This window comes from Tachyglossus aculeatus, chromosome 2, assembly GCF_015852505.1.
Source record: "Tachyglossus aculeatus isolate mTacAcu1 chromosome 2, mTacAcu1.pri, whole genome shotgun sequence".
Lineage (NCBI taxonomy): Eukaryota > Metazoa > Chordata > Mammalia > Monotremata > Tachyglossidae > Tachyglossus > Tachyglossus aculeatus.
Window position 1 is genome coordinate 12,009,383 of NC_052067.1, and position 16,039 is coordinate 12,025,421.

A 16,039-nucleotide genomic window follows, 5' to 3' on the forward strand; every position below is an offset into this window, starting at 1 on the left:
ACTGCTCCGTCTCCTTTTGGCCCAGGGGTTCGTCAAGAGCCCAGAAGACCGTATCTGGGGTGATTGGTGACCGTCCAGTCAAGGAGGACACAGAGGGACGGGAGGACTCGAGGGAAGAGAACAACTAGGGTCACCCCTTCAAGCACATTAGCAATAACAGAAACCCTCTCCCCGAACACGTCCCCTCCCTCCCCGGATTCAGCCCAGGTGGATGGTCATTTCTGTTCTCCCCGGGCACTGCCGTTTCCTAGGGAAATGGACAATCAGCCTCTAGCCGCTCCTCCAAGTGAGGCGGTGATGTAAGACCTTTTCCTTCATCTTTCTCCTGAAGGGGCCAGAGGTCTCAGTGGACGTGCCCTGGATACCCTTTAGAAGATGCTCCCCGATCCACCTCGCCATGGACAATCAGCCTGTAGCCGCTCCTCCAAGTGAGGCGGTGATGTAAGACCTTTTCCTTCATCTTTCTCCTGAAGGGGCCAGAGGTCTCAGCGGCCGGGCCCTGGATACCCTTTAGAAGATGCTCCCCGATCCTCCTCGCCAATGGTCCTTCCAGGAGCCCCCCAGGGGAAGGTTTTCCCCTCCGTCCCGAGGCCGGGGCCGGGATTCCGGGATTTTGCTTTCCTTCAAGCCCAGGAAAAGCCCCACGGATCCAGGCACCCAGGGATGTCTCCCTAGCCCCCAAGGGCTCCCTGCGGGCCGGTTGGTCCCTGCCCCCTTCTCCGGCCCCCTTTGGGGATGGAGGGGGTCATCCCCACCCCCATCCCGCCCCCCAGCCCCCCAGTGAGCACCCCCGTAAAGAGTTAAAGAGAGAGTGAAATGGTTTAACGTACACACACCCCGCTCCATACCGGGGAAGAGTCTCCCAGCTGCGGCTTGTGGTCGGTGAGGGCCAAGCTGAAGCTGACCGCCCCCACGGCCACGCTGGCCACCCCCAGCCCTATCTCCAGCACAGAGAGCACCAGGAGGCCCCCGATGATCTGGCCGCTGGTGCACATCCTCCCTGGGTCATCATTCCTTCCAGCTCCGCCGAGAAGACCCCAGCATCCGCCGGCTCCGTGGCCCTCCCTCCCGCGGCGGGGACCCCAAACTTTTCAGTCTTGCCCGGCGGGGCGGCTCCGAGGGGGAGGGAGGAGGGCGGGGGGTGGGGGTTGTTGGGGGGCTCCCTGGAGGGCAGCCGTCCGTGTCCCTCGTGGAGGGTCCGATGCGGAGGAGGAGCTGCTCTCCGGGAGCTGTCCAGGGTGCTCGGGGAGGCTCAGGGGTCCCGGGCCAAGCCCCCGCCGCCCCCTGTCCCCTGGCCGGACCAGAGTGGCTGTGGCTGTGCCCTGCTCTGCCCTTCTTGGCTGCAGCCCCCCGCTCCGAGCCCAGGCTGGCCCGGTCTCCCACCAGCCCTTTCCCTCCCTTTCGCGGCTTCCTTCTCCTTCCTTTCTCCTCGCCTTAGCTTGCTCTCTCTCATCGCAGTGACCTCACTGGGATTTGGGAGGTGGATGGAGGAGGGAGAAACCACGGATGTATTTATGGGTCCGGAACCAATACCCTGGCCGGCGGGCCCTCCCGGCCCCGCCCCGGGAGCCGGGAGCTCGGGGGAGCCGAGCCCGCCTTCTCCCCGCCCCCAGCCCGCCGCTCCCACCGAGCCGGCGGCGAGAGGGGACCTGCGTCAACGCCGCTGCTCCTGGGGGGCAAAAGTTTCTTGGGAGTGCGGGAGGAAGGCGGGGAGGAGGGGGAGGGGGAGGAGGAGGAGGGAGGAGAGGAGGGAAAAGGGGAGAAGGGGAGGAAAAGGAGGAGGAGGAGGTGGTGGAGGGAGAAGAGGAGGAGGAGAGGAGGGAAAAGGGGAGAACGGGAAGAGGAGGAGGAGGGAGAAGAGGAGGAGGACAGGAGGGAAAAGGGGAGAAGGGGCAGAGAAGGAGGAGGACGGAGAGGAGGGAGAAGAGGAGGAGCAGAGGAGGGAAAAGGGGAGAAGGGGAGGAGAAGGAGGAGGATGGGGAGGAGGGAGAAGAGGAGGAGGAGAGGAGGGAAAAGGGGAGAAGGGGAAGAGAAGGAGGAGGAGGAGGGAGAAGAGGAGGAGGAGGGGAAGGAAAAGGGGAGGAGGGGAAGAGAAGGAGGAGGATGGGGAGGAGGGAGAAGAGGAGGAGGAGAGGAGGGAAAAGGGGAGGAGGGGAAGAGAAGGAGGAGGATAGGGAGGAGGGAGAAGAGGAGGAGCAGAGGAGGAAGAAGGGGAGAAGGGGAGGAGAAGGAGAAGGGGGAGGAAAAGGAGGAGAAGGAGAAGAAGAAGGGGAAAAGGGGGAGGAGAAGGAGAAGGGGCAGGAGGGGGGAAGGAGGAGGAGGAGGAGAAGGGAGAAGAGGAGAAGGAGAGGAGGAAAAGGGGGAGGAGGAAGAAGAGGAGAAGGGGAGGAAGAGGAGGAGAAGGGGGAGGAGGAGGAGAAGGGGGAGGAGGAGGACAAGAAGGAGGAGGAGAAAGAAGAGAAGAAGGAAGAGGAGGGGTAAAAGGAGGAGGAAGAGAAGGAAGAGGAGGAGGAAAGGAGAAGGAGTATAATGAGGACCAGGTGGAGGAAGAAGAGGAAGAGAAGGTAATCGGTCAATTCCTGGAGGGCAAGGACCTGCTCTGTTCGACTATACTTCCCCAAGAGCTTAGTTGTTCGACTATACTTCCCCAAGAGCTTAGTACAGTGCTTTACCCACAGTACGTGCTAAAAAAAATACCCCCGTTTGAGTGAATGATTCATTGAGGAGTCAGAGGAGAAGGAGGAGGACAAGGAGAAGGGAGGAGCCCTGTAAAACGGAGGATACACATGTAGGAACACACACTTAAATATACACCTACACATACACCTAAATTCACACACACATACTTAAAATGCATCTACACATTCCAGACCCACACTCCCGCCCCCCCCCCCCCCGCCCCCCCCCCCCCCCCCGCCCCCCCCCCCCCCCCCCCCCCACACACTCTCACACAAAGACGCTTACACACACAAGGACAAACCATCCCGAAGCGACATTTTCTCCCTTAGAGATTCGTCAGGGCCTTGTGGAGTTTTACCTCTCCCAGCTCCCCCTCCCCTCAAGGGAACCCCGTCTCCAGCCTTCAGAGGAGTCGGCACCAAGCATGGAGAAAAGGATGCTCTGCCTCTCTCTACTCCCTCCTCATTCCCCACTTCTCACCCCCACTACCTTCCTCTTCTCTCCCTTCTTCTCCCTCTTCTAATCCCTTCTTCTCATTCCTTTCTCCCTCCCTTCTCCCCCACTTCTATCCCTTCTGCCCCCCTTTCCTCCCTTTTCCACCCTCTTCGGTTTCCCTCTCTTTTCCCTCTCCTCCCTTCCCTCTCTCTCCCCTCCCTTCTTCTCCCTCCTCCCTCCCTGCCTTCCCTCTTTCCTATTCCCACTCCTCCATCTCCTCTATCTTCTCCCTTCGTCCCTCCATCGTCCCTCCCTTCCTCCTTAACTCCTTCCTTCCTCTTCCCTTCTTCCCTCCTTCCTTCCTCCTCCCTTCTTCCCTCCTTCCTCCCTCCCTTCTTCCCTCCTTCCTCCTCCCTTCCTCTCTCCCTCCTCCCTCCCACTCCACATCTCCAAAGCCAGAGCGAGGCCCCAGACTCCCCAGGTCCGGGGCAAATGGCCTCGGAAAAACGGTTCTGAGCCGGGCACACCCGGCCTGATTCTCTTCCTGGCTTACTCTCCCTGATGTTCAGGCCCAGGGTCGGGGTGCTTCTGGGTTCAATCCATCCATTATCGATCAATCAATCAAGTTGTCAATCGTCAGTCAATCTCTGGGCACCACCCCTTCCATCATCATCATCATCAATCGTATTTATTGAGCGCTTTCTATGTGCAGAGCACTGTACTAAGCGCTTGGGAAGTACAAATTGGCAACATATAGAGACAGTCCCTACCCAGCAGTGGGCTCACAGTCTAAAAGGGGGAGACAGAGAACAAAACCAAACATACTAACAAAATAAAATAAATAGGAAAGATATGTACAAAAAATAAATAAATAAATAGAGTAATAAATATGTACAAACATACATACATATATACAGGTGCTGTGGGGAAGGGAAGGAGGTAAGATGGGGGCGATGGAGAGGGGGACGAGGGGGAGAGGAAGGGGCTCAGTCTGGGAAGGCCTCCTGGAGGAGGTGAGCTCTCAGTAGGGCCTTGAAGGGAGGAAGAGAGCTAGCTTGGCGGGTGGGCAGAGGGAGGGCATTCCAGGCCCGGGGGATGACGTGGGCCGGGGGTCGATGGCGGGACAGGCGAGAGCGAGGTACGGTGAGGAGATTAGCGGTGGAGGAGCGGAGGGTGCGGGCTGGGCTGGAGAAGGAGAGAAGGGAGGTGAGGTAGGAGGGGGCGAGGTGATGGACAGCCTTGAAGCCCAGGGTGAGGAGTTTCTGCCTGATGCACAGATTGATTGGTAGCCACTGGAGATTTTTGAGGAGGGGAGTGATATGCCCAGAGCGTTTCTGGACAAAGATAATCCGGGCAGCAGCATGAAGTATGGATTGAAGAGGAGAGAGACACGAGGATGGGAGATCAGAGAGAAGGCTGATGCAGTAGTCCAGACGGGATAGGATGAGAGCTTGAATGAGCAGGGTAGCGGTTGGGATGGAGAGGAAAGGGCGGATCTTGGCAATGTTGTGGAGCTGAGACCGGCAGGTTTTGGTCACGGCATGGATGTGAGGGGTGAATGAGAGAGCGGAGTCGAGAATGACACCAAGGTTGCGGGCTTGTGAGACGGGAAGGATGGTAGTGCCGTCAACAGAGATGGGAAAGTCAGGGAGAGGGCAAGGTTTGGGAGGGAAGACAAGGAGTTCAGTCTTCGACATGTTGAGCTTTAGGTGGCGGGCAGACATCCAAATGGAGATGTCCTGAAGGCAGGAGGAGATGCGAGCCTGGAGAGAGGGGGAGAGACCAGGGGCAGAGATGTAGGCCACTGGGAGAAAACAGGCCTGGGCAGTGTGGGGTGGCTGGACAGGGCAGTGGGCAGGGAGGATCAGGGGACCGGATCAGAGCTGAGAAAGGGAGAGAACAAAAGGGGCAGAATTGGACCAGAGCGCCAAGATCCGAGCAATCCCACAGGCCTGGACAACTGCCGGGGGGTTGGGATATGGAGTTGGTGGGAGCTTGGCCAAAGAACCACCCCTCCCCACCACTGCCGCAGCAGCCAATGGTTTTCTGGGGCCAACCTGGGGGTGGGACACTCAGGTGACCCCTCCTTTGATGCGGTAGTTTCCATTCACTGGTGCAGGGTGGGCTCAAATTGTAAAAAGTTAACTGCTCCCTTTTGCCCTTTATAACAATAATAATAGTAATAATAATAGCGTTTGTTAAGCACTTACTATGTGCACTTAACACATTATAAGTTATTAGAACTAATAGCTGTTCTAAGTGCTCGCGGGAATACAAGGTGATCAGGTTGTCCCACGTGGGGCTCACAGTCTTAATCCCCATTTTACAGATGAGGTAACTGAGGCTCAGAGAAGTTAAGTGACTTGCCCTAGGTCACACAGTGGACATGTGGCGGAGCCGGGATTTGAACCCATGACCTCTGACTCCCAAGCCCGGGCTCTTTCCACTGAGCCACACTGCTTCCCACCATGGGGGAAGCATGGGGAACCCTTCTGACCATAAGTAATTGTATTTTGATCCTTGAAAACAACATGTGTATTCAAGTTAACAGCTCCCACAGGTCTCTGTTTAAATCTTATTCTCATCATTCTTTCCCCAACACTTCTCCCGGACACTAGCTACTGTTGGCTACATGGAGTTATTGGAGTGCATCTGCTATATTAACTCAGCTAGGATGTGGTCGGTTAATAGAAAGTCCTGTTCCTGCATCCGGGGGTTTCTGACCAATCAGCACATCTTCTGTTCTTTTTTTTTTTTGATGGCATTTATTAAGCACTTACTATGTGCAAAGCACTGTTCTAAGCGCTGGGGAAGTTACAAGGTGATCAGGTTGTCCCACGGGGGGGGCTCACAGTCTTAATCCCCATTTTACAGATGAGGTAACTGAGGCCCAGAGAAGTTAAGTGACTTGCCCAAAGTCACACAGCTGACAGTTGGCGGAGCTGGGATTTGAACTTATGGCCTCTGACTCCAAAGCCCAGGCTTATTCCGCTGAGCCACGCTGTTTCTTCCCATCCTTCCCAGCTCCTTTCCTCAGGAACAACAGGAGGACCAGTGCTAGCCTGGGAAGGGAACGGAGAAGGCTAACTGAGGGAAGTCAGGTGGAAACTTGGAGAACTGTGTTCTCCATGACTGGTTCTCTCACCAGTAGTATTAATGATTAATAATGATGGTAATAATAATAATATCAGTTAAGCTCCTACTATATACCAAGCACTGTACTTAAGTGCTGGGGTAGATACAGGTCAGACACTGTTCCTACCCCGCATGGGGTTCACACTCTAAGTGGGAGATGGAACAGGAATTGAATCTTGCTTGCTTCTCCCATTATTGATCAATGATATTTATTGTGCAGTCCATTGTATTGAGCACTTGGGAAAGTACAATATAGCTGTTAGACACAATCTTCAACTCTACTGTACTGCCTCTGCTGAAGCACTCTCCATCCTGTGCTAGATCTCCTCCCACCCCCGCCCCTGTATCCCCTCCCTTAGAGTGAATTTCAGGTTCTGCTCCCATCCCTGGTCCCAAGTGCAAATCCGAATCGGCAACAATCTTAAAATCCCCAACTAACCATCTGCTGACTTGGCTGTTACTTGGTGAAAAGCGATTAGACTCTCCATCTATTTCTTGGGATCATGGTGTCCCAGTCAATCAAGTCCCAGCACCGTGATATCTCATCAGACCAAGAGGAACTTGATGATCCAAGGTACCTCTTGTCTAGTGACCCACACATTCCCATTCCTGAAAGAAAGATGGCAAGGGCCTAGTGGAGAAGCAGGATGGCATACTGGATAGACCATGGGCCTCGGAGTTAGAAGGTCATGGGTTCTAATCCCGGCTCCACCCTTGTCTCTTGTGTGACCTTGGAGAAGTCACTTTACTTCTCTGCCTCGGTTCCCTCATCCATAAAATGGGGATCGAGACTTTGAGCCCCACGTGGGACAGGACTGTGTCCAAACCCATTTGCTTGTATCCACTCCAGCGCTTAGTGCAGCAGTGCATCTCCAGGCTCTAGATCCTGACTGGCTTTGTGTTTCTCTGCAGCAACATCTCTAGTTCTGCTCAGGAAGTGAAAATAATAGCAGGACTAATGAAACACTTTGCAATCACAAAACGACATCATCACAGAGTGTTGATACGTCATTAGGGGCAGTTTGTCCTGCAACTGCCCATTTTAACCTTCCACAGAGAAATACATCCCTCCTAATTTAAGAATAGATCCCTCCCAATTTAAAAGTCGCAGTTCTGATGAAAAAAAAAATACCCTTTCAAACTTTTCCTCATTTTCCCTAATGAGCAGTTTTTGCAGTGTTTGTCTCTGAGCTGAGGTAGATAAAAAATCAATTTATGGTAGCAGTTTCACAGTTTTCAGCTTGGAGAGGCAAGAGGGGCAGAGAATAGTTGAGAGGACTCCTATGCTCAGACGATATTCAGGAGCCACTGTTATGGCTCTTCCCAGGGGAGGAGATGAGGGCCAGAGACAAAGAGGCCATGTGTAGAGATAGCAGAAGGAAAGAGTGAATGGGTGAACTCCCGGTGCCCAGGGAAAACAATGAACCAGCTGGACTCCACTTAGCAGTGCCCTGCTACTCGGGAACATCTCTTCTGGCCTGAGATCGTGCACCAGGGTGACACCTGCCAGCAGTGAGGACTTTTCTATGTATTTCTACTACAGGACCCATAGTGAAGACCCAGCTTCTGGCCACGGACACTGTCCCTCACCTGCTGTGTGACCTTGGGTAAGTCGCTGTGCCATCGATTTTCTTAACTGTACCATGAGAATGACACCTGTTCTCCCTCCCTGTTAGACTGTAAATCCCATGTGGGACAGGGACTGTGTCAGATCTGATTTTCTTGAATATACCTCAGGGCTTAGCACAGTACTTATCACATAGGCTATGTTTACTAAATAACTTTATCATTATTATTATGATCAACCCTGCCATAGGATTTAAATAATAATAATAATAATAATAATAATAATAATGACATTTATTAAGTGCTTACTATGTGCAAAGCACTGTTCTAAGCTCTGGGGAGGTTACAAGGTGATCAGGTTGTCCCACGGGGGGTTCACAGTCTTAATCCCCATTTTACAGATGAGGGAACTGAGGCACAGAGAAGCTAAGTGACTTGCCCAAAGTTACACAGCCGACAATTGGCAGAGCCGGGATTTGAACCCATGACTTCTGACTCCAAAGCCCCTGCTCTTTCCACTGAGCCACGCTGCTTCTCATCCAAGCTTTACATCCCAGCTGAAGAGCAGCACGTCTAACTGAAAGCAAGAAGAGGGTGGCTGTTTTTGAACAGAAGCTTCCTAAGGCTCGAGGAGTAAAGAGACAAAGCAAAAATAGCACCAAAAATTGCAAGGCTCAAACATAACACAGAAAGGGACAGGCTTTGTAGCTGGAACTGGAGTCACACACTGACCTTTTCAATCACAGCTGCACCCATAGGTGAATTTCACCATCAGTGGTCTCTATGAAGCAGGCAGCTTATATTCAATCTCTAATAAAATTCTTCTGCTGCTGACTGGCTGCAGATGGGAAGAATATAACTGGAGTGGAAAGAGATTTCATTGGTGATTTCTCTGCACTTACTACCTCCTTATCAAGACTGTCTCAAATTCCTTCATTTGGAGACATTTAAATGCATAAATATCCAGAAATACTTCTTACTGTCCAGCACAGCAACCTTCCCCACAGAGGCTGGAGCCGGACGGAACGCAGAGGAATCATCATCATCATCTTCCCGGCTCTGCCACTTGTCTGCTGTGTGGTCTTGGGCAAGTCACTTCGCTTCTGTGTACCTCAGTTACCTCATCTGTAAAATGGGGGTTAAGAATGTAAGCCCCACGTGGGACAGGGACTGTGTCCAACTCGATTCGTGTGTATCCACCCCAGCGTTTAGTACAGTGCCCGGCGTATAGTAAGCACTTAACAAATACCATAATAATTGTTATTATCATTATTATCACTGCATATGAAGCACTGTAAGGGGCTTTTGGAATCCAGAAGTGATGGGTGGGGGTCACAGAGGGAATAGAGAGGGAATCTGTAAAAATGGGGATTAAGACTATGAGCCCCCGGTGGGACAACCTGATTGCCTTGTAACCTCCCCAGCGCTTAGAACAGTGCTTTGCACATAGTAAGTGCTTAATAAATGCCATTATTATTAATAGAGAGAACCAGACCCTCATTATCATCCTTTTGGAGCCAGACTCACCACCAGAAGACTTTTCTGCTGTTGCCTTCCTAGCCTTAGAAATGAGAATGCATCTCAATGAATATGCCCTACAATTTTTTTTTTAAATGGTACTTGTTAAGCACTGACTGTGATCCAGATAGTGTACTAAATGCTGGGGCAGATACAAGTTAATCTGGTTCGACACAGTCCATGTACCATATGGAGCTCACACTCCTAGCCCCCATTTTACAGATGAGATGAATGAGGCACAGAGAAGTGAAGTGACTTGCCCAGCAGAAAAGTGGCAGAGCTGGGATTAAGACCCAGGTCCTCTCACTCCCAAAGCCTATGTTCTATCCACTAGGCCATGCTGCTTCTCACTCCATGGCGGTATACACTCAGTGCTAGGTGCGTAGAACTTAACTAAGAATTGATTAAATATCCAAGGTATATTATTAGTAGTGGACACAAGAATCTCCCCATTTCAGTTATTTTTTTTTAATCATTCCTCCCCCCTTCCCTACACACCTATCCCTCACCCCAACCCAAACTCCTTTTTAAGAAGCTGCTCGCCTTTCCCATCTGTACAGCTTTGGGAAGATCCCCCCGACACCCAACTCTGCCTTCCCACTTTCCTAACCCAATCCACCATTTTTTTAAACTCGTCTTGCCCACTCTACCCTGTCTCTGCCCTTCAGTGTCTCCCCCCCAGCCCTTTTCACCTGGTTTCACCTCTGCACTCATCCTTTGATTCATTCATTCAATGGTATCTATTGAGCACTTACTGTGTGCAGAGCACTTAGAAAGTACAGTTCAGCAATGAAGACAGACAACCCCTGCCCACAACGGGCTTACAGTCTAGAAGGAGCTTACAGTCCTCCTACTACCCCAGATTTATCCTCCATCCCCTTCCTCTCTCAATCCTTGGTTCTGGTCCACTGCAGATCAGAGCTAGGAGGAAGGTAAGGATGAGCCAAACAAGGGAAGGAACAAGTGTAGACTAGAAGCAGCGTGGCTTAGTGGAAAGAGCCCGGCCTTGGGAGTCAGAGGTCATGGGTTCTACTCCTGCCTCTGCCACTTGTCAGCTGTGTGACTTTGGGCCTGTCACTTAATCAATCAATCAATCAATCGTATTTATTGAGCGCTTACTATGTGCAGAGCACTGTACTAAGCGCTTGGGAAGTACAAATTGGCATCACATAGAGACAGTCCCTACCCAACAGTGGGCTCACAGTCTAAAAGGGGGAGACAGAGAACAGAACCAAACATACCAACAAAATAAAATAAGTAGGATAGAAATGTACAAGTAAAATAAATAAATAAATAAATAAATAGAGTAATAAATATGTACAACCATATATACATATATACAGGTGCTGTGGGGAAGGGAAGGAGGTAAGACGGGGGGATGGAGAGGGGGATGAGGGGGAGAGGAAAGAAAGGGCTCAGTCTGGGAAGGCCTCCTGGAGGAGGTGAGCTCTCAGCAGGGCCTTGAAGGGAGGAAGAGAGCTAGCTTGGCGGATGGGCAGAGGGAGGGCATTCCAGGCCCCGGGGGATGACGTGGGCCGGGGGTCGATGGCGGGACAGGCGAGAGCGAGGTACAGTGAGGAGATTAGTGGCGGAGGAGCGGAGGGTGCGGGCTGGGCAGTAGAAGGAGAGAAGGGAGGTGAGGTAGGAGGGGGCGAGGTGATGGACAGCCTTGAAGCCCAGGGTGAGGAGTTTCTGCCTGATGCGCAGATTGATCGGTAGCCATTGGAGGTTTTTGAGGAGGGGAGTAATATGTCCAGAGCGTTTCTGGACAAAGATAATGTGGGCAGCAGCATGAAGTATGGATTGAAGTGGAGAGAGACACGAGGATGGGAGATCAGAGAGAAGGCTAGTGCAGTAGTCCAGACGGGATAGGATGAGAGCTTGAATTAGCAGGGTAGCGGTTTGGATGGAGAGGAAAGGGCGGATCTTGGCAATGTTGCGGAGCTGAGACCGGCAGGTTTTGGTGACGGCTTGGATGTGAGGGGTGAATGAGAGAGCAGAGTCGAGGATGACACCAAAGTTGCGGGCTTGTGAGACGGGAAGGATGGTAGTGCCGTCAACAGAGATGGGAAAGTCAGGGAGAGGACAAGGTTTGGGAGGGAAGACAAGGAGCTCAGTCTTCGACATGTTGAGCTTTAGGTGGCGGGCGGACATCCAGATGGATGTCTTATCTGTGCCTCGGTTACCTCATCTGTAAAATGGGGATAAGGACTGTGAGCCCCACGTGGCACAACCTGATTACCTTGTATCTACCCCAGAGCTTAGCACAGTGCTTGGCACATAGTAAGTGCTTAAAAAATGCCATCATTATTATAATTATCATTATGGGCAAGGAACATGTCTACCAGCTCTGTTTTATTGTACTCTCCCAAGCTCTTAGTACAGTGCTCTGCACAAAGTAATTGCTCAATAAATGCCACTGACTGCTTTGCGCACATTAAGTGATCAAAAAATACCTTGATTGATTACCTGCTGACAACCGACTGCAACAAGAGATTGCCAGCAACACCTATGGAATATGACCCTCTGACATCATACACAAGAAATTCCCTGAAACTTTCAAGGGGAGTGGACTGTAGGGAAAGAACAGGGGGAAAATAGAGACAAACTTCTCAGTGGCTTCTAATCTTTGCTGAACTCCTTTGTCTCCATTATAATCAATCAGTCATATTTATCGAGCACTTAAGGCATGCAAAGCACTGTCCTAAGTGCTTGGGAAAGTACAACGGAATTAGTAAACACATTTCCTGCCCACAATTAGCTTTCAGTCTTGGGGCTATTGGCCACATATTTCTGCACTCGGTGGAGTCTTAACTTCAGCAAGTTGCCCCCGGTGTGTCAGAACCATGCTAGGTGTTAGAGGGAGTTCTTGGTGATGTTGAGGAATCACAAATAAAGAGCTCAGATAGCTCCAGGAAGGGAGTTTGACCCCTGATCTCTTCACAACCATATGTCTAATGAGTGGGGATGAAAACAATTCACAAGGTTTGGAGAATTGTCCCAAGTACCAGTAACACAGGCTAAGATTGTATTTAAAAGATGAAGTTGTGTTAATATTTTCCAAATAATGCGGAGGTCAAGGAAACATGACCTCCTCTTTCCCAGGAAGAGAGGCAAGAGCCTTGAAGGGGGGAAACAACGGGCTTATATTTGAAAAACAAAATGAAACTGATTTTAATATCTTGCTTTTTCTCTGCTGCCACTGTAATCCCAACTCTTTCAACGTGGGCAGGGAAAGTGTCTACTAACTCTGTTAAATTGTACTTTCCCAAGGGCTTAGAAATATGCTCTGCACACAGTAAATGCTCAGTAAATTCCTTTGATTATCCAAAGATTTCCATGGCATTGAATTAATAGAGCCATGTTAAAAATCTTCCAGGGAAGATATATATTTACTGTGTAATAATAATGTATGTGTTAAGCACTGTATTAAGCATTGGGCAATCAGTCAGACACAGTTCCTGTCCCTCATGGGAATCACAGTCAATGAGGGAGGGAAAATTAACATTGAACCCCCACTTTATAGATGAGGAAAGTGAGGCACAGGGAAGTTAATTGACTTGTCCAAAGTTCCACAGCACAGCGCTTAGAACAGTGCTTGGCACATAGTAAGCGCTTAATAAATGCCATCATTATTAAATGGAAGAGCTGGAATTGGAACCCAGGTTCTCTGACTTCCCATCTCTTTCTACTAGGCTTCTTCTCTAACTTGAGAATCTATCAATCAATCAATCATAATTGAGTGTTTACTGTGTGCAGAACACTGTCCTAAGCACTTGGGAGAGGACAACATAACAGAGTTGGTAGAATTTCCCTGCTTACAACCCAGAGCGGGTTACAGACGTTAATATAAAGAAATGTTATGGATATGTACATGTGTTGTGGGACTGAGCCAAGGATGAATAAAGGGAGAAAATTCAAGTGCAAAGGTGACAGAATGGAGTGGGAAATGAGGAAATGAGAGGGCTTTGTTGGGGAAGGCATCTTGAAGGAGATGTGCTTTTAATAGGGCTTTGAACGTGAGGAGAGTGGTTGCCTGTTGAATATGAAGAGGAGTGAAGTGTTCATTCATTCATTCAATCGTATTTATTGAGCACTTACTGTGTGCAGAACACTGTACTAAGCACTTGGGAAGTACAAGTCGGCAACATATGGAGACGGTCCCTACCCAACAATGGGCTCAGAGTCTAGAAGGGGGAGACAGACAACAAAACAAAACATGTAGACTTCTAGACTGTGAGCCCCTTGTTGGGTAGGGACCATCTCTATATGTTGCCAACTTGTACTTCCCAAGCGCTTAGTACAGTGCTCTGCACACAGTAAGCGCTCAATAAATATAATTGAGTGAATGAATGTAGACATTCAAGCACAGTCTGGTGGAAGGAGCTCGGGCCTGGGAGTTAGGAGGACCTGGATTCTAATGCCGGCTCTGCCACTTGTCTGATTTGTGGCCTTGGGCAAGTCACTTAACGGGGCTCAGTGGAAAGAGCCCGGGCTTGGGAGTCAGAGGTCATGGGTTCAAATCCCGGCTCTGCCACTTGTCTGCTGTGTGGCCTTGGGCAAGTCACTTAACTTCTCTGAGCCTCAGTTCCCTCATCTGTAAAATGGGGATGAAGACTGTGAGCCCCACGTGGCACAACCTGATCACCTTGTATCCCCCAGCGCTTAGAAGAGTGCCTTGCACATAGTAAGTGCTTAACAAATGTCATGAAACAAAACAAACTTAAACTTCTCTGTGCTTCAGGAGCCTCATCTGTCTGATGGGGATTAAGACTGAGAGCAATATGTGGGACAGAGACTGTGTCCAAGTTGATTATATTATGTCTACCCATTTGCTTAGTACAGTGCCTGATATATAATAAATGCTTAATAAAACCATAAAAAAACCCAGCTGTTGGTCTGTGACTCTGTGGCACAGGATTAGCTCCCTGTCCCACACAGAGCTCACAGTATCAATCTTCATTTTACATATTGATGTAAACCTGTTGTGGGCAGGGAATGTGACTGTTTATTACTGTATCCTACTCTCCCAAGCGCTTAGTACAGTGCTCTGCACACAGTAAGTGCTCAATAAATATGATTGAACAAATGAATGAATGAAAAAGGAAACTGAAGCATACAAAAGGTAAGTCACTAGTCCAAGGTAACTCAACAGACAAGTGGCAGAGTGGAATCAGAACCCAGGTCCTTCTGATTTCCAGGCCGTTGGTGATGATGATGATGATGATGTCGGTACTTGTTAAGTGCTTACTATGTGCTGAGCACTGTTCTAAGTGCTGTGGTAGTTACAAAGTAATCAGATTGTCCCATGCAGGGCTCACAGTCTTAATCCCCATTTTACAGATGAGGTAACTGAGGCACATAGAACTTGAGTGGCAAGCCTGTGCCCTTTCCACTAAGCTACAAAGCCATTGTATCCACCACCCCGACAGGCGTGATTAGCTTGTTAACCCCAGAGTTTAGAACAGTGCTTGACACATAGTAAGTGCTTACCAAATCTTACTATTATTACAATGATTATTATGATTATGATTATTATTATTATGTGCCTGGCAGGGATGAGAGAGTACACGTGCACAAACCAGTAGCACTGTAATCAATCAATTACTATGTGCCCAGCATTGTTAGACCAGCTTGTCAGTGCTTAGAACAGTGCTCTGCACATAGTAAGCGCAACCAGTAGCACTATAATCAATCAATTACTATGTGCCAAGCATTGTTAGACCAGCTTGTCAGTGCTTAGAATAGTGCTTTGCACAGAGTAAGCACTTAACAAATGCCATTATTATTATTATTATTGCTCTAAGCACTGGGGTCTTGTCTCTTGTCTTATGCTGTCAAGTCATCTCCGGCCCATAGCGACACCATGGAACATCTCTCCCTGAACACCCCATCTCCATCTGCAATTGTTCCGGTAGTCTATCCAGAGAGTTTTCCTGATAAAAATCCAGAAGTGGTTTACCACTGCCTTCTTCTGCACTGTCAACTTGAATCCCCACCCTCTCCCCTCTTCCATGCCGCTGCTGCCGCGTGCAGGGGAGTTTTGACTTGTAGCAGATTGCCTTCCACTCACTAGTCACTGTCCAAGCTAAGAATGGAAGGGACAGGCCTCTGCTTGACTCTCCCTCCCATAGCCGAGACTGGTAGAGGACTGGAAACTCTCCAGGTGTGACCCTGAGAGGGGAAAGCGCTGGGGTAGATATAAGATAGTCAGGATGGGCACCATCCCTAATTCACATGGGGCTCACAGTCCATCATCATAACTGTAACGTAGGAGCTTAGCTCCAAGCAGATTCATTCTGGATTCGGCGAGACCGAAGAAAGAGAGAGGAGCCTTTGCAATGGGGTTCATATCACCTTTAATCTCGCGGTGGCCGGTCGAGGTCCTGGTGTACGGACAGCCCCCTTTCACGGGACATCCGTGAAGCATCCGTGAGATTAAAGGTGATGTGAACCCCATTGCAAAGGCTCCTCTCTCTTTCTTCGGTCTCACCAAATCCGGAATGAATCTGCTTGGTTCTAGTCTTCTAGACTGTGAGCCCACTGCTGGGTAGGGACCGTCTCTATATGTTGCCAACTTGTATTTCCCAAGCGCCTAGTACAGTGCTCTGCACACAGTAAGCACTCAATAAATATGATTGATTGATTGATTGGAGCTAAGCTCCTGCATTACAATAACCTACGTGTTCTTCTTCTTACTGTCATC

At 50.0% G+C, this 16,039-nt stretch overlaps 1 protein-coding gene and 1 non-coding gene across 4 annotated transcripts in view; both read right to left on the reverse strand.

Moving 5' to 3' along the window:
• TMEM196 (transmembrane protein 196) overlaps positions 1-1,029 on the reverse strand; it is a 58,503-nt gene extending 57,474 nt beyond the window's left edge. For all 3 annotated transcript variants that reach the window (XR_005448461.1, XM_038741444.1, XM_038741436.1), the window contains exon 1: positions 849-1,029. Coding sequence is in view for 2 of the 3 variants with exons in the window: in XM_038741444.1 (XP_038597372.1) it covers positions 849-995 (147 nt within the window). In the remaining variant the exon portion in view is untranslated. The remainder of the gene's footprint in view (positions 1-848) is intronic.
• A 14,350-nt stretch (positions 1,030-15,379) lies between these two features.
• LOC119925056 lies at positions 15,380-15,517 on the reverse strand. Its single transcript, XR_005449728.1, has one exon. It is a non-coding gene; the product is annotated as a small nucleolar RNA SNORA7 (small nucleolar RNA).
• Between the last annotated feature and the right edge of the window lie 522 nt (positions 15,518-16,039).